Source organism: Myotis myotis, unplaced genomic scaffold (genome assembly GCF_014108235.1).
Source record: "Myotis myotis isolate mMyoMyo1 unplaced genomic scaffold, mMyoMyo1.p scaffold_m19_p_7, whole genome shotgun sequence".
Lineage (NCBI taxonomy): Eukaryota > Metazoa > Chordata > Mammalia > Chiroptera > Vespertilionidae > Myotis > Myotis myotis.
In genome coordinates, this window is record NW_023416379.1 from 71,198,850 (window position 1) to 71,222,371 (window position 23,522).

The 23,522-nt window shown below is 37.7% G+C and overlaps 1 protein-coding gene across 10 annotated transcripts in view; it reads right to left on the reverse strand.

The window, feature by feature from the left end:
- Positions 1-1,417: 1,417 nt before the first annotated feature.
- Positions 1,418-23,522, reverse strand: part of PHF3 (PHD finger protein 3) — a 96,195-nt gene continuing 74,090 nt past the window's right edge. For 7 of the 10 annotated variants that reach the window (XM_036317826.1, XM_036317820.1, XM_036317821.1 and 4 more), the window contains 10 exons: positions 21,875-22,022; positions 21,636-21,792; positions 20,101-20,217; positions 16,204-16,335; positions 14,316-14,451; positions 11,565-11,760; positions 10,934-11,081; positions 7,805-7,894; positions 5,455-5,650; positions 1,418-5,058 (listed from right to left, as the gene is read on the reverse strand). In XM_036317826.1, coding sequence (XP_036173719.1) covers positions 2,954-5,058; positions 5,455-5,650; positions 7,805-7,894; positions 10,934-11,081; positions 11,565-11,760; positions 14,316-14,451; positions 16,204-16,335; positions 20,101-20,217; positions 21,636-21,792; positions 21,875-22,022 — 3,425 coding nt within the window. In that variant the 3' untranslated portion in view covers positions 1,418-2,953. The remainder of the gene's footprint in view (positions 5,059-5,454; positions 5,651-7,804; positions 7,895-10,933; positions 11,082-11,564; positions 11,761-14,315; positions 14,452-16,203; positions 16,336-20,100; positions 20,218-21,635; positions 21,793-21,874; positions 22,023-23,522) is intronic. The other 3 variants (XM_036317819.1, XM_036317827.1, XM_036317818.1) reach the window with 2 other exon arrangements.

Genomic DNA, 23,522 nt, shown 5'->3' on the forward strand with positions numbered 1-23,522 from the left:
AGACTCAGGCCCATGTTGTTGGCTTTGAAGATGGAGGAAAGAACCGTAAGGCAAGGAAAATCCATGGCCCCTGGAAGCTGGAAAAAGCAAGAAAATGGATTCTCCTCTAAGCCTCCAGGAAATGCACACTCTGAGACATCTTGATCTCAACCCACTGAGACCCACAGCAGACTTCTGATTTACAGCAGTGTTAAGGGAATAAATTTGTGTGGTTTTAAGCCACCAACTTTGTAATAAGTTTGTCGTAACAGCAATAGAAAATAAGGGCTGCAGAATTAGGATTTGAGATGAAAATAAACTTTATAAATCTATACAAGAGAACCCACATGATTTTGGTTACTTTTGAGGAATGGATTGCTCTGTAAAGGGTTTCAGATAGCAGAATGGGGAGGAAAGGGCTGGGAAAGGTATACAATAACCAGGCTTGTCCCTCCTGCTCTCAATTCTCAGAGCACAGCTGCCACACATAATGACTTTGGAGAAAAATGAAACTGAGCTAGAATCCCAGTCCTGATCACAGCAGTCTAACCTTTCCAAGCACCAGTTTCCTCAGTTCTAATATAAGCCTTTACCTTTCAGGCTGAACAAGGTTTACATAAAGCACTCGGCACAAGGTTTGCAACAGAGGGTTTGTGGAGGCTTTGTTGTTGCCACAAAGGGTGGACTTTATAGATACTGAGTCACCCTAGTACATTTTATTTCAACAGAGGTATGTATAAAACTGTCTGGCATCAAACTTTTCAAAGAGCAAGTTTTTCTTAAAACAGAAGTAACGAACTTCATATAACTCGCTAGTTTGTAGAAGGCTGGCTTTGAAACTTAAGGACAGAGAATGGCTTTGGATCTACTACTCATTGAAAACTTTTCTTATTTCCCCCTACATTCCTCAGAACTTAGCGAGTCCATATGCCCATACTCTCCCTACTTGCCAGTTTCAGTGAACCAGGGGTTAGGAGACATGGTTCGAATCCTTAGTAGTCCCATAATCCCAGGAGATGGTTATCACTAATAGGGGCCTATACAGGATGTGACAAGATCCAATGAGATATGAATAAATAACTTTAAAGTAAGCATCACAACAATATGTGTAAGGAACCAGTTAAGAGGCAAGCAAAACTGACGTTAAGGTTTTCTTCACTGGTTAACCCATTCTTGTACTTTGCAAAAAAAAATCTGGTGTCTGAACAACCTCCTACCAGATCAGTAAAATCAGATTTACTAAACAAACATACATATTTGAAATCAAAAGGCTAATTTTGGAGGATTTGGGTTAGGTGGGTTTTTTTTTGGGGGGGGGGGGGGTGGGGGGAGTGGCAGGGGGAATTCCTGACAATTTTTTCCTGATTATACAAAAGATGACCTACCAAATTAAGTTTTGTTTACACTGTTTTTAAGTAAGTTAGTTTCCAAAAGAAAAGCAGACCAAAATTAAACAAATTTTATTTAAATACAAGTCTTCTGTTTCAGAACTTTTATGATGAAAAACTTCAGAGAATAAGGATGACAAAAAAGATGGAAATTGTTGAAATTAGACAAAATGTATGGTTTTAAATTTCCACTCCTTCTTTCGCCAGAGAGAATAACAAAGTTGATTCCATTTCAAACCTATTTTTAACTCTAATCCTTGGACTTTTTAGGAAATTAAACATTACCTTCTTAATTTTGTGAAGCCATTTATATTTTTCTTCTTTAATATAGGTAAGTAAAAATACCGGTTTCTCTTTTTTTTGTTGGCCTCAAGTATTAATCACGTGGTAGCCACTGCTTTAAATTATATCAATACAATGTGTAGTTTAAATTGTAAATAACTTTATATTTGAATTAACAATAGCCTCCATATGCTTTCTATTTCAAGCAAAACTGCAGTTACCTCCAAAACAAATTAGGGTTAATTACACATTTTACAAAGAGATTCACAACACGTTTCTCGTAAATTTCTAATCACCATGATTAGTCGGCGTACCAGATTTTGAGAGTGACAAGTCTTCAGAAACATACCTACAAAATGGGCTACTCGCTGCAGTTTTTCATTGGTAGTTCAAAATTCTACCCCTTCAGAACATGATTTTTATCAGAAACCTCTAATAGGTGAGGTTTTCCCTTCACCTAATGTCTGACACAGATAGCTATGCCTGTATGTATGTACTTGGCTGAGTAAAAAAAAAAGTATGAAAGTAATCAAAGTTTTAGAGAAGAAATTCTTTTACTGAATTTCAAATCACACACACAAAATAGGTGAGAAATTCTTTTTATCATATTTAGAATCAAAATATCCCTTAAAATATTTACATTTTACAGTAAAAAGGATAGCAAAACACAAGATCATGTACAAGCTTAAGTATTCAAGTTCCTGAAGAGGCAAAAAGGAAAAGGAAACTACTGGTCTACCACAAAGCTGTCATATACATGGTAATAAATGCCTTCAGGGAGTGCAGATTAAAGCAGTAAATGTTCTCCTTGGGCTTCTGATTCTTGATCAGAAACTGCCCAATAAACTGATTAATATAATCTGATTATGAAGTTGCTTGTCTTTGTGTTGCTTCTCTAGTTTCTTTAAAAACAGTGCAATTTAAAACAAACTTACAGAGTACACATTACTCTCAAATTAGTCATAAAGAACATTCACTAGAGGCAGTAAATATATTCCAGAGTTAACTATATTTACCAATTAAGGAATAAAACTAAAATTTCTAAGCCTTTATTGCATATTAATAAAACAAATCTTTGAATATACAGCAATGTAAAACTTTTAAAAATATTCCTATAACTAGGACAGTTGGTATGAAGGGACGATGAGCACTGGTACAGAGCACTCCGCACCAACACATGGAATTTATTGTTCTGCAAACCACCAATAGTAAGTCTGAAAGATGGCACAATCCTAGCAGGCAAAGTTTTTAAGATGCAACATTTAACATTGACTTAAGAGTAATCTTGAAACAGCTGGCAGATTTTACCTTTTGCTTTTAGCTCTGTCAGTGTGGTCCCTATCTTTGTGGTACCTATCTCTGTCCTTTTCTCCTTCTCTATGTTTACTTTTCTCTCGTTCTTTGTCCTTTTCATGGTCTTCACTTTTAGGTTTGTCTGGTTTCTTACCATCTCTGCTTGCTTTTCCATCTGTTCCACGATCGCTGTGTGACAACCGTGGCCTCTCTTTTTCTTTGTGCCCTTCCTCCCTGCTTTTCCTGTCTCTGTCCTTGTCTTGGGATCTGTCTCTGCGTCTATGCCTTTCAGATTCTTGCTCCCATTCCTTTTCATGTCGCTCTCTCTTCACGTGGTGTGAATCACTATAAAATCTCTGGCGATCCCCTTTGCCCCTATTAAAGGACCTATCCAGTTGCTGTTGGTCTTGCCTATTACCCCAAGGGTCACTATGGCGCCTTTCTGGTCTTCGAATGTCTTTAGCCTGGTAAAAATTCTGTGGGCCTACGTATCTTGATGTTTGTGAAAGGGGACCCATCATACGTTGAGGTTGGCCTGTCAGGTGAACAGGTGGCCAGGGAACTATGGGATTTTGAGCAAAGCCAAAGCCGGGAGGGGGGAGTAATGGGGGTGGCAAATGTGGTGGAAATCCAAACATGCCTTGTGGGGGAAAATTAGGAGGCCCCGGAAATGGAAATCCAGGGGGACTAGACTTGAGATGCTGAAGGTTCGGTTGCTGTGGCCTCATGGGTGAAAAGTTTGCACTTGCTCTGGGACTGCTGCTTCTGGAGGTAAAGTTGATGCTTTTAGAAGGAAATTCTGATTGAGTTGTGTTTTCAACTTCAAAATGAGATGTTGTTGCTGCCGATCCTCTTCGAAACGGGTGCACAGTTTCAATATTTTGCATTGAAATATTCTCCTCTGAGGGTTTTGCTTGTTCTGTTTGCGAAGTGTGTTTGTCTTCTGATGCCAAGTTTTGTGCAACCCCTGAATTATCACTCTGCTGAGCACTTGAGTTTTTCTCTACGGAAGACAACTTTTCCTCTACATTGGTTTGTTCTGGTAAGTGCTCCTTGTGTGACGGCCCGGGCGGGGTGTGCTTTTCTCCATTCCCGCAACTATCTCCTTCTTTGCTTTCTGAAGCAGTTACCTGCTGACTTCGTCCTGCTGCCTGCCTAGGATCCCTTTTTAGATTGATAAACTGTGGGGACTTGGCTGTGTTGGCAACAAGGTTTTCACTGCCACTCACACTACCCTCTGTGTTTCCTTTTCCTATATTCAACCTGCATGGAGAACTAGTATCTGAAGTCTGATTATCTTGCAAATTATTCTCCTGATCTTGCAGCAGCTGTCTTTTTAATGGTCTCTCTTTACTCTCCACAGCTTCCTCTTGTTTTGACTGAATGGATAAATTTGTTAGGAAAGCTTCTGTAGAAACATCTGGTGGTTTGCCTCTGAGACTAAGACTCGCTGAAGGTCCAGGAGAAATGGAGGAGGGCCCCGTTGCCGGGGTTTCTTCGTCTACTGGTACTGAATTACCTGAAGATTCTGAAAGATTATCTACTTTACCCTTTACCTCCTTAGCTTCACCATCCATTGCTTCTACTTTATCTACGTTCTCTGCTTTGGGGTCAGCTTGCTCACTGATAAATGGAATTTCGTTGATAGTGTTTTGTTCTGTCACTGACTGAGCCTGTTCATATACTTCACCAGTAGTGCCCAAAAGGCTCTGAAGTATGTCGTCCACAGGAAGAGGCTTATTTGCTAATTCCAGAGTGGAAGGCTGATTTTCCCAGCCAATCAATACTCCAGGAAGGAATCTTAAAGGTTTTGGTGGCTCCTGTTTGGTGACTTCCACTAAAGGTTCCACTACAGCTGGAAGGTCTTCTTGAACAGCTTGCTGAGGCTTAGTTCTCTGCTTGTGTAATACAGTTGTGAAAGAATTGAAAAAGTCATTTTCTTCCTCTGGTGCCTCCTCTGTGGAAACTTCCATTTTACTTTTTTTTTCAGGTGGCAATGCTACCGGTACACTTTCAGAGTTCTCAGCAGTATGGCTGGCACTTGCACTGTGTTGCCGCTTCAGTTTTTGGCGAATAATTAAGCCCAACAACAGATTAGGTCTATGCAGTTCAAGCCCTGTATAAAAAACATATAAATTAAGTCACTTTCAATTTCCTAAAATAAAGGGTAAATTGCCCTGGCCGGGTAGCTAGTTGGGTAGAACATCATCTCAATATGCCAAGTTTGTGGGGTTGATCCCCAGTCAGGACAATAAGAATCAGCCTCTGAATACACAAATAAGTGAACCAATGGATCTCCCCCCCTCCCGTCTCTCTAATATCAATAAAAAATACATAGACATAGAACAAAGTGTAAATGTTTGCATCTAGCATATTACAGCCTATTAAGTGGGTGTCCTTCCCTGTTGGGTCAGCTCCAGAGACCTGGATCCCAAGACAAGCAGAGTCAGTTTTTTCACTCTGGTCCCACCTCCCACTTTGTTTTATTCACTCTATTAAAATATATACCTACCAGGTCCATCAAAAGGCACGAGAGGGTGTGGAATTTTATCTGTGGCACCCAAAGGAATAAGGTACATGTCTTTAACCTGCTTCATGTTGTTAGCAGCTACTCCATAGCGTTTTCTGCTACTGAAGTATGCAAACAGCAAAGTATAAGAAATTTGATCTTCTTCAGTTACAGGTGTGAAGCGAACCACACAAATTTCCTGTTCAAGAAAATAAATGGTTGTTTAAAATAATAACCTAAACGATAGCTTGGTTTTAAATACCACTTCTCAGCCAGTTGAGTTGTATAATGATGATTACCAAATAACGTGGTATACCAACTTAAATGTAGAGAAGAATATTAAAACAACTCTTGGGAAAAGGTCTTTGTTGACCCATTGATGGACTTACTAAAGGTATCCCATAAGAAATTACATCCCAAGATAATGTGTTCAAAATGACACACTTCTCAGTGGCAGAGATTTTTAAACCCAAATCTTTCGATATCGATACTATATCCTTATTTCCAATGTTAACACCTCCACTGAGAGCTGCCTGTATTCTCCACATACAGCAAATTAATAGCACCTACCATCACCACCCTACCATGTACACATACCCACAAATTCACTGATAATCCAATCTACAGGGACTGAATTTAGGAATAAAGGGACTGGGTGAAAAGACCTCAAATGCACATAGGCCATATATTTTGGAAAACCATTTGGTTTACTTCAGGTACCAATGTGCTTGCCTCTGGGTTCTTGGCTTTGTTTCAGAGAAGAGAGTCCCAATTTGGTAGTGTAAAAAAAAAAGGGGAGGGGGATTCTTTTTCACGAAGGTATACTGTCAAAATGGGGAAAGCTAGATCTGTTACAAGCTTAAATTATGCAGATCCTATAGAAAACGTGAATGAGCTGAACTATGGCTCTACCTCTTATTAAAAGTCTATCATCTAAACTGTCCTTTTAGAGGTAACAACTAGTATAATGTTTTAGTCAGTTCAAGATGGAGGCATAATATACAGTGTTTGGCAGTAATATATGAATAGATCAAGAGGGATTCCCAAAATGTATAAGAGTAATACTACTACCCAATACTTTCCCATGACTTTTGCTGTCATGAAAAAGTGACAGCAAAAAAAAGTTAATTTTTTTAGAGCTTCAAAGTTCAAATGTATTCTAATACTATCAGTTTCAATTCTAAAATCTATATTGGAAAATATTCTTTTTAGCTTCAGATCCATTTTGGATTACTTCTAATCTTACTAGAGACTTCTAATCTTATTTTAAGAGAGAGATAAAAAAATTGTTTGCTTACTCAAAATTTATTTTTTAAATGTCTATAATATGCTATGTACTATCATCCTTGGAGGGAGAAACAACTTCTTCTAATGATTAATTTTTCCCTTTTAGTACTGTTCTATGAATTAAAGAAAGGATAAAAAATAGAAATTATTATTAAGTGGCTACTAATGATCTCCTAGTATCTATTCCCCTCTTTTCCTCCTATTACAAAGAGAAGCCCTTAACTTTTAGCTAGCACATGGCCAACCAATACTACATTTCCAGCCTTCTTAGCAGTGATACTTTGCAATTTCTTGCAATTGCAAGTATCTTTGCAATGATACTTGCAATTTCTAGGTCTGAACAGGCACTGGCCAGTGTGGCTCAGCTGGTTGGGTGTTGCCCCGTGCACCGAGAGGTTACTGGTTCAAATTCTTCATCAGGGGTATATGCCCGGATTGTGGCGGTGAGGTTGAGGTGGGGGAACAGGAGACAGCCACTCGATGTTTTGCTCTCACATCGATGTTTCTCTCTCTCTCTCTCAAAAAAAATCAATACAAATTTTTTTTTTTTAAATAACTGGACAGGCATTCTTCATTTTTGTCACTGGTGCTGCAGATAAGGACAACACTCTTAGAACCAGCTAAGTAATGAGAGAAGAGGCTGGTCCCTGAATAATTTGTAGAACCAGAGCCGCTGAAGCACCTTGAATGAATGGCCTTCCTAACATAATAAAAAAATAAACTTTTGTATTTTTGAGGCATTATATTTTAGGGTTTTAGCCTGTGCTCTCACTAAAACAAATGTCTATAATCAAAGAAAGGTAAAATTCCAGGATGAATCTCAATATTTACTCTAAAACATTTCTTCCAAAACATTGAGGAAGTCACTGAGAAAGCACATCAGGAGGGGAAAAAAAGAACACAAAAGGAATAATGGGCTGTTCTGAGCTTTAGCAAATGGCTTTAGTTCAGTTTTGTCAACCACATTATTTAGATTTAAAATTCGTACTGGTTCCCTCCCCAGGGGACCTTGCATAAGAACTCTTAGTGGTTTACTTTCCAAATACTCTCTCAAAGTTTTCCTTACCTTGGTTCCTGATGCTTTAAGTTTTTCCACATAATCCCAAACTGTCTGAGGTGATATCCTGCCACCTACTTGAATACTATCTGGTAGATCCTGTGGTAAAAATGAAGGTGATTAATGTGTAAACATATTTATTATAATCATAGCTCATACAAATTTAGCTCTATGACTAATTTGAAATAGTAATATAAAATAAGTAAGTAAAAAGATTGTGAAACTGCATCATCAGAGAACAAGAATGCAGACAGTAATTAGACTTTACCTCAACTGTCAGTTCCAAATGAATTAGGTGGATGCCCAAAATACAGTTAAACAATCTGAGGTCATGTTCATTTTCAGAAGGAAAGAGAAATAGTGGAAAACATTGACAATCCAGGAAAAATGCAGAATATTTCAGAATATTAGGGGAGACTGTTTTTTTCCCTCACATACATCTGCCCGCTTATTTGGTGGTAGTGGTCAGGGGTATGCCTTTATAGTATACATTTTGGCACAGAAAAGAATATCACTGTAATAACATAAGGTTCACTTTTATTAAAGGCACAATTTTTCTGAAAACAATTACAAATAAAATCAATTAAGAACTGCAATTAAGAATATTTAAAACTTTAATCAGAATACTATTTTTTCGATGGACTCAAAAATCAAAAATTATAATTGATATTAAATTCAATTAAGATTAAATTAATTGCTTTAAATATTTTATTTGGGGTTGTTGTCCCAACCAAACTAAAAATATGCAGAAAGCAGAAGTGGAGTTCTAGAAAGCAATCACATAGAAAATGGCTCATCACCCTGGCCCAATAGCTTAGTTGGTTAGAGCATCATCCTGATATACCAAGTTTGAGAGTTTGATCCCCGTTCAGAGCACATACAAAAATCGACCAATGAATATATAAATAAGTGGAACAAACTGATGTTTCTCTCTCTCTAAATTAGTGGTTCTCAACCTTCCTAATGCCGCGACCCTTTAATATAGTTCCTCATGTTGTGGTGACGCCCAACCATAAAATTATTTTCGTTGCTACTTCATAACTATAATTTTACTACTGTTATGAATCGTAATGTAAATATCTGATATGCAGGATGTATTTTCATTGTTACAAATTGAACATAATTAAAGCATAGTGATTAATCACAAAAACAATATGTAATTATATATGTGTTTTCTGATGGTCTTAGGCGACCCCTGTGAAAGGGTCGTTCGACCCCCAAAGGGGTCGCGACCCACAGGTTGAGAACCGCTGCTCTAAATCAATAAATAAAAATTTTAAAAAAGAAAATGGCTCAGAAAATAGAATAATAGTTTTGTTTAAAATCTAAAGGGGCCCATAGTTCAGGACTTAATTCTCCATTTAAATGAAGAGGGATCTTCACATTGGATTGATCAAAAACTAAGTTTCTAAATAGATATGTTCAAAAAGAAGAGCATCATGGGTCCACTTAATCTTTCTCTTATAAAAGTGACAAACCATACATAAAAATAATAATTACTCATTAACAAAAAACACAACCGCTACACAAACTGATCAATATCAGATAATCAACATTACACTGAGTTAAACTACAGCCTAATACAAAGAAAAATTTATGATAGTCTTAAAAAGAATAAACATAGCCTTGACAGGGTATGGCTCAGTTGGTTGGAACATTGTCCCACATACCAGAAGGCTTTGGGTTCGATTTCTGATCAGGGCACATAACTAGGTTGCAGTTCAATACCCAGTTGGGGCACGTATGGGAGGCAACCAATTGTTTATCTCTAATATTTATGTTTCTCCTTCCCATCCTCTCTCTAAAATTAAGACAAAGCACATCCATGGGTGAGAGAAAGAACCCCCCGCCCCCCCCCCAAAAAAAGCGCCCAGCCAGAGTGGCTCAGTGGTTGGGCGTCGATCCGTTACCCAGGAGGTCTCGGTTGGATTCCCAGTCAGTGCACATGCCAAGGTTGTGGGTTTGAATCCCAATAGAAGGGAGGTGCAGGAGGCAACCAACTGATGAGTCTCTATCATTGATGTTTCTATCTCTCCCTCTCCCTTCTCCTCTCTGAAATCAAAACGTTTTTTACAAGCATATATATGTTTAGGCTTCCTGAATTACTGAAGAAATTAAATTTCTTTTTAACTTTTGCCTTTATGATCAGTGGACTGAGAATGGAAAAGGTTAATGTCAGATATGAACATGATTAATAGAAAAATATACAGTATAGGAGCATTGATATATTTTCCTTCTGCATAAACATGAAAAAAAGCAAGCTTCAGTGTTTAAAAATTATACTTTCTTATTTATTATACTATATATAATACTACAGCTGTTTATTTTCCATAAATATTGCATCATAGTCCCTATTCCCTCAGATAAAAAACCAGCTAAGCTCTTGGACCCCTTCTCTCTTGCTGCTCAAGCATGACTTCTGGCTTTCAGGGCTCTCAAGCTCCCATACACAACGAACTGATGGACTGGAATTAGTCTGATGCTATACTGGACCCAGCTTCGCCATGGAATGGAAACTCGGGACACTGGCTTTGCTTTTAGCTCTACTAAAGCCCCAGCTGCACCTTTTCCAGGACTGGTGTAAGGGAAATGGGACTTTGAAAACCAAGGGTTATAATTTCACGCAAATAAAGCTTTCTACCACATCCCAAAAAATAATAATAAAATAAAAAACCAGCCAAGGATACCACTACAGCCAACTATGATCATTGGTCTCATGGGAGTGTCAACGAGCTCTCGAGTTTCAACTACAGTCTATATCTCACTGACAGCAATAGGTAAGAACTGTAGTCATGAGTTGAGAAAGCAAGCAGTAGGAAAATTAGAAGGCTTGTTAACAATGAAAAATCTTCCTGAAAGCTATAATTTTTAAACAAAAATTGTACTTAACAAAATCTTAAATATCCATGCAGATTCTAACATGTGGATTTAACACTTTAAGATCAGTTTTCTATAGTTCTAAAACTCCATTTGGGAACTCATAATTCCATTAATTGAAGGGTCAATGTCAATAAATATTTTTATTCTGAATAAAAATGAAATATTTTTATTTAACATTTTTATGATATTTATTATGTTGTTTCCTTGCTACTGCTTTCAGAAACATGTATGTCAAGAAAGGCAGAAAAGTTCAGTTACCTCTGTCAAGTACTCAGGGGAACCAGACACTGGGTAGGCTTTGGTAACAAATTTTGCAACAGAAGGCATGTTGATAAAACCTTTCCAGATGAAGTTCAATCGAGCCAAGAATGTAGACTCAACTTCAACAGTTCCAGGCATCTCTGGACTAAAAAGATGACATTAAAAAGTTTTCAGCCTACAGATATGTTCATGAATAAATGTATTTTCTACACCGTCATCAATTATTTCTCTATTTTTACATGTCAAAAAGGCTAGAATATGTAAAGGCTATTGATTAAAATATATTTTCACTTTATAAAATTATACTCATATTTACATAGTCATGCTTTACAATGTCATCCTTCTTAGTTGGCTTAGAAGTGCCAACAATTTTCCTTTAATGACCTTTCTCCTGCCTTTTGGCATGAACATAATTAAAGGCAGTTTTATAGTCCTCACATATTCAAATCTCTAAATTAACTTTCCCAGTGTTGTTCTTTTATCTCAATTAATTTAGAGCATAGGGAGATACAATTACTTTCTCAACGGTTCCTAAAAAATATATCATTTTTCTGTTTTTGAAGACCTCCATGTGTAAGTTGGCAAGTATTTATAATAATCGTTATAGGTTGTATTAAGAAAAAATTACCGTGGAGCAGGAGAGAATGTTGACTTTGGAGACTCTTGTTTCTCTTCCTCAAAGAATTCAGAAGTCAAAATATTTGAGGTTGAAGACAATGCATCTGCTATACTTTCTGCTTCATTGTCTGAATGTTTACGAGATACTCCAACAACAACTTTCACCTTTTTTGGAGAAAGATCATCCACAGGTGGTGCCATTCGACCTAAAGCCAGAAACACCAAAATAAGCTATATTTGTGAACTGAAATTTGTGTAACTTTATTCATTTTTACTCCTAAAGTTACTCGGTTTCTCTGACTGAATTGTTGCATGACCATACATTTCCTGGAGTAAATTTTAATCATATAATTTCTCATACTGATAAATTATACCTCTCTGATTAATGTGAAAAATTAGATAAAAAAGGATGTTAAGCAGCTCAGACAAGCTGAAATGGAAATATAACTGGAACCTAAAATAGGTTTCATGATACCCTAGCAAATTTTTTAAACTAAATGACAACAAATTCCAACAATCTTCAGAAGTAACTTAAGAACTAAACTAAGTAAAACAAATCCATAGCCTACTTTGTGGTACATGAGTAGTTCATGTAACACATGCATAGTGCAGTGCGACTTCATTACTAAACATGAAAAATATTAGTAAAGTTTAGAAAATGACAATGCTATTACATCAAAAAGAAAAAAAAAAAATCACTAAAATGTTCAGAAAATACGCCTAGTAGCATTAACCAATGTTTTGTGTGCTACCATTACCAAACAATTGCCATAAAAATATTTAAAAGTAATAGAAATAACTAAAAGTATTTTTATTAAGATTTTTCCCAGATAAATGAACTGGGTATATTTAAATACTAGTAAACATCGTGGATAGCTTTCTTTAGGGGTAACAGTGTGTAAAAAAACACTCTGCCCTTGAGTCTTTACCACTGTACAGAGACTGTACAATTCTGGTAAGATATTTTTATTATAGGAAATTACATAACTTATAATACATTTCATCTAGTCTCTAGTATAATGATGGAGAGCAACAATCAACTAACTTAAAAGAATTTTTCATGTTCTGAACAAAGTATTATTCCTTTAGTATACTACAGTAAAAATATAAACACTGAGAACTATTATCTCTCGAGTTTAAAAAACACTCTTGATCCTTTACCTTAATGAATAAACTGAATATAAATGTAAAATCTTCCATAACACATCACCATTTCTTAGGCCCTTACTCCAGTCAATCTCCAACATGTGTTAATATTACTAACTTGGGTATTTTCTCAAAACCCCTACTTATTTCCATCTCCAGTGCTACCACTCTAATTAAAATACCACCATCTCCCACTTGGACTCATCTATTCTTTCTCCTTTCTGTTAACTTCTTCCACTGTAATCTCCAGGCAAAGTCAGATATATCTTCATAAAATTCCAATCTTATCAAGTCATTTCCCTTCTAAAACCAGTAAGTCACTATCCACTGCTCTTAGGTAAAAAAATAAAATCTTTAATGTGGCCTACAAAAGTAGATTTTTCAGCATTTTTTATTATGATCTCTTTTTACAGCATGATCTCTTACTCACTACAGGGTATATGTACATGTGCTTATCCTTTATAGATATGCGTGTATGTATGTCTGTATTTTTTGTTTTATATAAATAACTGCTTTTCCTTGAAATTCTAGTCACTGGATTTTATTTCTACTATTAAGTTACAGTCTGCAGTTTGAAAAGCAATGGCTATAAGATACTATGAAATCTGATTTCTAAATATCTCTTCAAACAAATCATGTGCCTTTCTCTTTCTTGAATTCAAGTCAAGCTCATGCCATTCCCAGTAGAATGGTCTATTCCTCTCTTTGCAGGCATAGTTCTCAACCTTCATGTCTTAGTGTAAATGTTAATTTCTCAGCCAAACCTCCCCTAACAATGCAATCTAGGCCAGGTCTTTCTGCTACCCAAATACATTGATAACAACTGTACTTCTGTAACTCAAATCATCACCTGTCTGTCTTTTCCATTAGACTACAGTTTCTCTTAAAGCCTGGATAACATCTGTTTCACTACTACTATATTCCCTTCTTCCAGCAAAGTGCCTGGCAAGGAGTAAGAACTCAAATATTTATTAAATGAATGACCAAAAATACGAATATTAGAGAAGCCATAGCCCATTTGACTCAGTGGATAGAGTGTCAGTCTCAGAACTGCAGTGTCTGTCACAAGCTCAATCCCCAGCAGGGCACATGCAGGAGGCAAACCAATGAATGTGTCTCTCTCACATCGATATTTCTCTGGCTCTCCTCTCCCCTTCCATTCTCTCTTAAAAAAAAATTCAAATGGACACATATCCTCAGATGAGGATTAGCAACAACAACAAAAATACTAGAGAAAAAGGTAATTTCTGATGTTTCATTACATATAATACATTATGAATATTATTTCACTCCTTCACTTACTAAATGACAGTACCATCACGACTGCTCTCAATTTCTGAAGTCTACTGTAATGGTTAAATTTTAGTCATTTGACAATGGGTTGATAAGTTCAGATATTATATAATACAACTGATTTTAAATAGTAAAGTACACAATAGTATAAAATTACATGCCAAGCCTGAAGTCACACACAAAAAATGTGCTATTGCTCAAAGGGAGTAGGTAGGTGTTTCACCACCAATACTGGGAAAACAAAAATCTACTTAAATTATAAATACAAGTAACCCCCTTTCCAAGTGAAAGCAACATTTTAGAAAGAAAAATTTCCATTTACCAATGCAAATTTTGCAGTTAAGATCAAAAAGATGTTGTCTGTGTTGACTTGTGGTATCTTTAGACATAGAGTCAATCTCCTCCTTTTGTTTTTCAGATCCTTCAGTCTTTTCCAAAGACTTGTTACCTGCAGGTTCCTAACAAAAGTTAGAGCAAAATTAGTTTTAACAGATAAAGTTTGGCCTCAATTAACATCAATTTTTATTTCATACTGGCATTTTTCTAAAATGAAACTGTTCCATTTACAGGTTGTTTTTAACTACTTTGTTAAATAACAAATGTTTAGATATTAATTGACTTAAAACAGAGCAAAACTTAAACATTCCTTTCTTCAAGATGTCTAATAAGATTTCATATTATTTTCTAATATCCTCCTATCTAATAAAAGACAAAAAGGGTAATTAACCATACCTCTGCTACACTTCCCATTGGCTAATCAGGGTGATATGCAAATTAACTGCCAACAAAGATGGCGGCCAGCAGCCACACAGCTGAAGTGAACATGAAGCTTGCTTGCTCCAGTGATGGAGGAAGCCAAGGTTCCCCGCCTGCCGCGGCCCGGCTCTGAGCCCGAAAGCAACAATGTTTCAATTATAGCTAAACAAACCCCAGATACCTGCTTTCAGTGGCTGAGGCCTCAGAGCTGGGAGCACCAGTGACGGCAACAATGCCTCAATTATAGAAGGTAAATAAATCCCAGAGAAAAAAAAAGAAAAGAAAAAAAGGAGAGGCTGGGAGCTTCAGTCCCGGCCAGCCTGAAAACGGCCCTCGGCCCCTCACCCAGACTGGCCAAGCACCCCAATGGGGACCCCTACCCTAAAGGGGGTGTGGCCAGCCTGAAAATAGCCATCAGCCCCTCATCCAGGCTGGCCAGGCACCCCAGTGGAGACCCCCACCCTGAAGGGGGTGTGACCAGCTGCAAACAGCCATCAGCCCCTCACCCAGGCTGGCCAGGCACCCAAGTGGGACCCCCACCCTGATCCCGGACACCCTTCAAGGCAAACCAGCCGGCCCCCACCCGTGCACTAGGCCTCTATCCTATATAGTAAAAGGGTAATATGCAAACTGACCCTAACAGCAGAAAGACTGGGAATGACTGGTCACTATGATACACACTGACCACCAGGGGGCAGACGCTCGATGCAGGAGCTGCCCTCTGGTGGTCAGTAGCTCCCACATGGGGAAGCTCTGCTCAGCCACAAACCAGGCTGATGGCTGCCAGTACAGTGGTGGTGGTGGGACCCTCTCCTGCCTCAGCAGGGCTAAGGATGTCTGACTGCAGCTTAGGGCTGCTCCCGCTGGCAAGTGGACATCCCCCGAGGGCTGCCGGGCTGCCAGAGGGATGTCTGACTGCCATCTTAGGCCCAATGCCCCGGGGAGCAGGCCTAAGCCAGCAGGTGGTCACCCCCGAGGGATCCCAGACTGCGAGAGGGCACAGGCCGGGCTAAGGGACCCCCATCCCGAGTGCACAAATTTTTGTGCACCGGGCCTCTAGTTTATAAATAAGAAGTTTCACTTCTTATTTAAAAAAAAAAAAAAAAAAAAGAAGAAGTTTCACCAGCTCTCAAACTACATTCTGCCTAAGAAACACTTACACATGTCAAGGCCTACTAAGAAATTCACTACGTCATGAAGACCCCAGGAATATACATTTTAACAACTGCTTAATAGCTGCCCATAATACAGATAGTCTATCCACTACATACAGAGAAACAATACTTTAAACACTCCCAGAAATCCTTTAAACCAAAAAAAAAAATAGGCTACTTTAAAATATATACATTTTTTTTAAGACTCTTCTTTCTACTTTAAAAACATTAGGCAAAGAAACCTTTTCTGAATCTGTATGCTTTGAGCACTATAAAACACAACATTTTTATTATTTTTACCTGAATCTCCATGGCTGCTTCCTGTTCTTTCATTGGAGCGTCACTCTCAATTTCTATTTCACCCTTATGAGTTATTTTTGTGATTGGTCGTCTTTCCACTTCTCTCTGCTCTTTCTCAATCATCTCTATGGTCTAACAGAAAATATTTTAAAAAAAATAAAGCTCAGCAATAAAACATAATAAAGAAGTGTAACAAGAACTAGTAAAAGGTAGATGAGAATGCAAGAGGTTAAGGAAGGTAAAGATGGGTCCAGTTATTTACCTCACCTTAGTTTAATACAGATCATCATTTAAAGAAAGAAATCAGGTACAAGGCCTAAAGATAAACAAGCAGGTCTTTACTGCAGATGATACTTACAGCCCCAGTTTCAAAGAAGAAAGGCATGTGCATATTTGGGATATGGAGAATAAGAAGAGGAAATACTATTTTCAAAAAATAAAAAATAAAACAGCCCTGGCTGGCGTGGCTCCTTTGGTTGAGTGTTGTACCATGCACCAAGAGGTTGCCGGTTCAATTCCTGGTAAGGGCATGTGCCCAGGTTAGGAGTTTGATCCCCAGGAGGGGGCATGCAGGAGGCAGCCAGCTGATGGTTCTCTCTTATTGGTGTGTGTGTGTCTCTCCCTCTCCCTTCCTCTCTCTCTCACTAAATTAAAAAAAGATTTTTTTTAAGTAAAATAACAGGAGAAATTACACAGTCTGAAAGTAAAGAAATATGTGAAAAAGCAGATAGGAACCAAGATGGCGGCATAGGTAAACACGAGAAATTGCTGCCTCGCACAACCACTTCAAAAATACAACGAAAAGACAAAACGGACATCATCCAGAACCACAGGAAGGCTGGCTGAGTGGAAATTCTACAACTAGAAGGAAAGAGAAAAGCACACTGAGATTCAGAGGAGCTGCAGAAGTAAAGTGCAGAGGTACGGAGGCACACACGGAAAGGGATGGCAACTGAGGATGTGGTTGTCTTTTTCAATCGGGAGGGAGTCTCGAGCTCCCAACAGCTCTGAACTCCAGTTCTGGGCGAGTCTCTGGGGTCCCAGACTCATACAGGGAGAAACTGGACTGTCTGGCATCGGGCGGAACTCGAGGGCGGCTTTCTCTCAGAGGAGCTTGCAGCAATTACTGTGGGACACTGAGACCTGGGGCCTCTTAGGGCAGGACTGAGGATCAGCCATAGCTGTTTGCTCCACCCCCCTACTGATTCCCTGAGACCCTGCCCCACCCAAGCTATGCGCAGAGGCTTTTGCATATGAATGGTTTGGCCCTTTGAGATCTAACATTACCTAACAAACTGCAGCTGGATCAGAGAGACCCAGAACATCCAAAAGAAGGCCCAAGGCCCCACAGCAGCTTCATTGCTTCACAGCTGGGCCTCATCTGGGCACCTCCAAAACCCAAACAAGGAAGAGGAACCTGCAGATCTCTCCATAGCTCCTGCTGGGTAGCCTCAGGCAGAGGCTAAATTAGCAACTCTTTAAAGATTGAAGAGCCAGTGGACCCAGTGGTCAGAGTGGGACCATCCAGATTACAACTCCTCAGATCCATAAGGGACACACTCGGGACAGACTCAGTGAGCACCAAAGCCCCACTGAAGCAAGTCTTGCCCCAGAAGGGTGTCTCCAGCACAGAAGTTCTCCCACCGCAGACAGCTGATTCTCACAGCCAATTGGCCTGGAGGCCAATTCCTCCCAGTGATACCTACAACAATCAAGGCTTAACTACAACAAGACTATGCACAAAAACCACAAGGGGGTACACCAAGAGTGTCCTCCTCAGGTAATTGGGGAGGCTGAGCCACTGGGCTTTATAGGACACCTAGCACAGAAAGCCACTCTATCAACACGGGGAAGCAGCCAGAATGCGGAGACAAAGAAACAGGTCACAAATGACAGAAATGGAGGAAAGCAAACTACTGGATATAGAGTTCAAAACCACACTTTTAAGGTTTTTCAAGAATTTTCTAGAAACCGCTGATAAATTTAGTGAGATCCTCGATAAATCTAGTGAGACCCTTGAGGATATGAAAAAGGACCAACTAGAAATTAAGCATACACTGACTGAAATAAAGAATATTATACAGACTTCCAACAGCAGACTAGAGGATCACAAGAATCAAGTCAAAGATCTGAAATACGAAGAAGCAAAAAACACCCAACAGGAAAAACAAAAAGAAAAAAGAATCCAAAAATATGAAGATAGTGTAAGGAGCCTCTGGGACAGCTTCAAGCATACCAACATCCAAATTATAGGGGTGCCAGAAGAAGAGAGCAAGCAAGATATTGAAAACCTATTTGAAGAAATAATGACAGAAAACTTCCCCTACCTGGTGAAAGAAATAGACTTACAAGTCCAGGAAGTGCAGAGAACCCCAAACAAAAGGAATCCAAAGAGGACCACACCAAGACACATCATAATTAAAATGCCAAGAGCAAAGGCAAAGAGAGAATCTTAAAAGCAGCAAGAGAAAAACAGTTACCTACAAGGGAGTACCCATACAACTGTCAGCTGATTTCTCAATAGAACCTATGCAGGCCAGAAGGAGTGGCAAGAAATATTCAAAGTGATGAATACCAAGAACCTACAACCAAGATTACTTTACCCAGCAAAGCAATCATTCCGAATTGAAGGTCAGATAAAGAGCTTCACAGATAAGAAAAAGCTCAAGGAGTTCATCAACACCACACCAGTATTAAATGAAATGCTGAAAGGTATCCTTTAAGAAGAGGAAGAAGAAGGTAAAGATACAAATTATGAACAACAAATACACATCTATCAACAAGTGAATCTATAAAACAAGTGAATAAACAATCTGATGAACAGAATAAACTGGTGATTATAATAGAATCAGGGGCATAGAAAGGGAGTGAACTGACTATTCTGGGGGGAGGAGAAGAAGTGTGGGGATGCGGGAGGAGACTGGACAAAAATCGTACACCTATGGATGAGGACAGTGCAGGGGGGGTAAGGGCAGAGGGTGGGGTGGCAACCGGGTAGAGGGGAGCTATGGGGGGAAAAAGAGGAACAACTGTAATAATCTGAACAATAAAGATTTAATTTAAAAAAATATGTGAAAAAGTATAATATATGAAATCAAGGCCTTTGGTACTTCAAACTAGATTTGGCAGAAGATCTACTTGGAAACTTAATACCTAAGATGCAGATAAATATTATGAAGAATCAGGTAAATTATGTAGAGTTAATATGAAGTATAAGTAACCAGTATTTTCTAGAATAAAGGGCTAATGTTCTGAGCCATTGTAATAAAATAGTGGATGATGGGTTACCTCATACCTCAAGTCACATACATACTCACTTAAATCTTTAAAGGTATTTCAAGTTCACAACCTTCAACTAAAAACTCTTAGCATCAGTGACTTTTAGAATTTTTTAGTTTTAAGAATGCAATATGGTGCACATATTGTATATGTTACATAACACTCCAGTTAGTGCTACTTAATTAAATACACAACATTTCTGTGAATACATTAAGACATGGCAATTCAGGTCAGTTTTATCAGTAAATTTGTTATAGGAAAAAACACTTTTTCAGATCTTTCGGCATTTGAAACTTCAAATGGGGATTATAAACCTACAAAATTTTCATTCTGAATTAAATCTGGCTCTCCAAATTACTAATACTCATAATACTTTCAAACTGGGCTTCTGAAAAGTCAAGATTTGATTAAGATGCACCTATTTCCCCACCTTCTGCTTTACAAATTATATAACAAAACACAAAGTATTTATGTAACCTGAAAACTTGAGAAAATGAAAAAAAGCAGCAGAGATCAAGAAAAATGAAAGATAGCATTTAAGAACAAGGTTAAACAACTAGAAGGCTTAAAAAATATAGACTTTAATATAGTCAAACACATATTCATAAGTAATCTTACATGTCTGTTTTCTCTTCGTCTCCAAGCAGCTAACTCTTTGGAAGCTAGTTCTTCTGGACTCATTCTTATAAGATGATCAGGGGTTACTTCTCCTTTCAGTACTTTTTTAAATAATATCTGGAAGTATTTTAAAATGGGAAGGGGAGAAAAACATTTTCAGAAGAAAAAAAGCGGCTACCCAGAAACTTGTAATAAATAAGATGCAATTTTGAAAACTGATTTATAAATGTTTTATAATTTACCTACTGCCTACTGTAAGATTAAAAGACAACCTTGTAGCCTAGGAACTTATCGAAGGCAGCAAAATACACATCTCATAAAAAAGCAACACATGATGCAGAAGCACGTACACTGGAAACATTACAACATCTATCCCAAAGCTGTATTATGTCTTCCCAAGGACACCCTGTTATAACAGACAAAGTACTACATAAAAGAGCTTTACTAAATATGATGTCTTTCATATTTTTAAGATTGCATATGTTTAAATCTTAGCAGGCCTGTAGGAATTCCAGAGGGAAGAATCAACTGAAAAAAAGAAACCTAAAGGAACTAATTTCTTATTGAAGAAAAACTTCCAGATTATACAATTCAGAAAGTAATAGATCCCCTAGCCAGTGGTCGGCAAACTGCAGCTCGTGAGTCACATGCGGCTGTTTGGCCCCTTGAGTGTGGATCTTCCACAAATACCACGTGCGGGCGTGCATGTACAGTGCGATTGAAACTTTGTGGCCCATGCACAGAAGTCGGTATTTTGTGGAAGAGCCACACTCAAGGGGCCAAAGAGCCGCATGTGGCTCGCGAGCCGCAGTTTGCCAACCACTGCACCATAAAGTAAAGATTCTACACTGTAGAATTCTCTTAAGTAGCTGTTAGAATATTTCAAGAAAATACTTAAACTACATACTATAGCAAATATAGGTATGCAAACTGACAAACTGCTATCACTTATGTGAAAGCTTTGTCAAATTTAACCAAATATGCAAGGCATTTGCATCTACACACACACACACTTTTAGATTCTAAATCACAAACAAGAAATCCCAAGAAAGTTAAATTTTCATTGTGAATGTTTACTCCACTGATAAAAGATACTTAGAACTAAAGTCATATTTAATGTAATAAAAATGTCTTAAAATAGTTTTGTTTTTTTATCTAAATGCAATTTATTTTAAGGAATGCAGTTATTTTCTGATTTAAATCAGAAGTATTAAATAGTATTGTCAATTTTAGCTTAATCATTTTTGAAGAATACATACGAATTCTTTTTAACAAATTGGACTGAACAAGGAACATAAAGCAAAGAAAATTCACATAAATCAGTTAAGACAGTTTTAGTATTTTATATTTTAATAGACTCATTCTATAGTACTAGTCACCACTAAGCAGAATTCAATCCAGAAGCAAAAGACTATTAAAATTCCATGGTCTCACTCCAATAAATTATAGATCTACTGTATTACAATCTTAAATCCTTATGCATTCAGTAAAGTAAGAAGCATAAGTACCTATGAACATGAACAAAACACACTTACATTGTTTTTAGGATCTTTCAGGTTGAACATCAAACTTCTATATTTGTTCTTATATTTAGCATCTGTGTCCCGAAAAAAAGAGAAAAGCTCTTTTTCAATTTTTGTGGCAACTTTTGCTGCCTTTTCCTCTGGTACCTTCAAATTTGAATCTGTAAGTCTTAAAATTAGAACAATTTAATTATTTTTCAAATACAAGAAGCACGTATTATTCAATCTTCCACAACAGTAATGTGTATTACCTTTTCATCAGAATGTCTTTGAGAGAGTGTCTGACACTCTGTCGGATCTGATCTGCAGAGGGCTTGGCAGCAGGGGCAGCAGGAGGATGCACATTAGGCGCTCCTTTTTCAATCTTCTTCTTTTTTACCTCTTGCTTCTCATGAGCACCTAATTTAAATAAATATAAAAACACATTACATTGTTTCTAAAAACATATTTTTCTTTTTAATACAGACGTAAATTTATAAACAAAACTGACTGATTAAAAATGACTATTTCTAACTACTCCATATTGAAATACTCTTGACATTCTAAATCTATATATGGTGACAGATGTGGTGATCATTTCATAATATACAGAAATATTATATCATTATGCTGTATAGCTAACACTAATATAACGCTGTGCCAGTTATACCTCAAGTTTAAAAAAATTTTAATTAGAAATTAAGTAACTAAAGCTAAAAAATGATACAGCCTCTTTTCCATTTTAAATAATGGCTTTTAAAGCTAGTTACTTTTTACATATATGCATTAACTTTTAAAAAACTATTTAGAAAATGTGGCCTGAACTTATTAAGAGAGCAAATAATGTAATGATCTTACTACTACCACAAAATTCATGAATCTCCTCTGGTTTTAAAACAAACGTACTTGGCCCTAACTGGTTTGGCTCAGTGGATAGAGCGTCAGCCTGTGGACTGGAAGGTCCCAGGTTCGATTCCGGTCAAGGGCATGTACCTTGGTTGTGGGCACATCCCCAGTGCAGGGTGTGCAGGAGGCCGCTGATCGATGTTTCTCTCTCATTGATGTTTCTGACTATCTCTCTCCCTTCCTCTCTGTAAAAAAAATCAATAAAATATATTTAAAAAACAAACAAACGTAGTTGATTGATATTGTAATTTGAATGTTAAGCTTTTCAAATGATTTTCCAATCCACCATTACTAATTCCTGTGCATCTCCAAAAAATGTCGAACATTCCACTACTCTGACCTCCTATCACACCAACTTATTCTAAAATCTCCTTCCTCATTCTTAAACCTATCCTTTTTATCGTCTATGCCAGTGATGGCGAACCTATGACACACATGTCAGAGGTGACACGCGAACTCATTTTTTTGGTTGACTTTTCTTTGTTAAATGGCATTTAAATGTGTAAAATAAATATCAAAAATATAAGTCTTTGTTTTACTATGGTTGCAAATATCAAAAAATTTCTATATGTGACACGGCACCAGAGTTAAGTTAGGGTTTTTCAAAATGCTGACACGCCGAGCTCAAAAGGTTCGCCATCACTGGTCTATGCCCTCACTCTCCCACATAACCAACTTTGATTAAACAGTCCAACACTATTACCACTCCTTTGCATACTTAATGCCTTTATTCTCTCTCCTTTAAACCTCCGCACTGGCAAAATCACAACACCGAATAGCCTACGAACAGCTTAAGATAACTGGAAAAAAATAAGCTCTGGTGTGGACAGGTCTCACTTTAAATTTATAAGCCACAAATCGTAAGTAGATAACTCAATCTATTGCCTTAGTCCTGTTAAATTTTCTCAGAAAATTTCCTCTCCCACTTTCAAAACATCAATTTTACTCGTGTTCTCCTCTCTTCTCAAACCAACAACGCTTTTCCTCACCTTCAACCTCATTTGATTTTCTCAC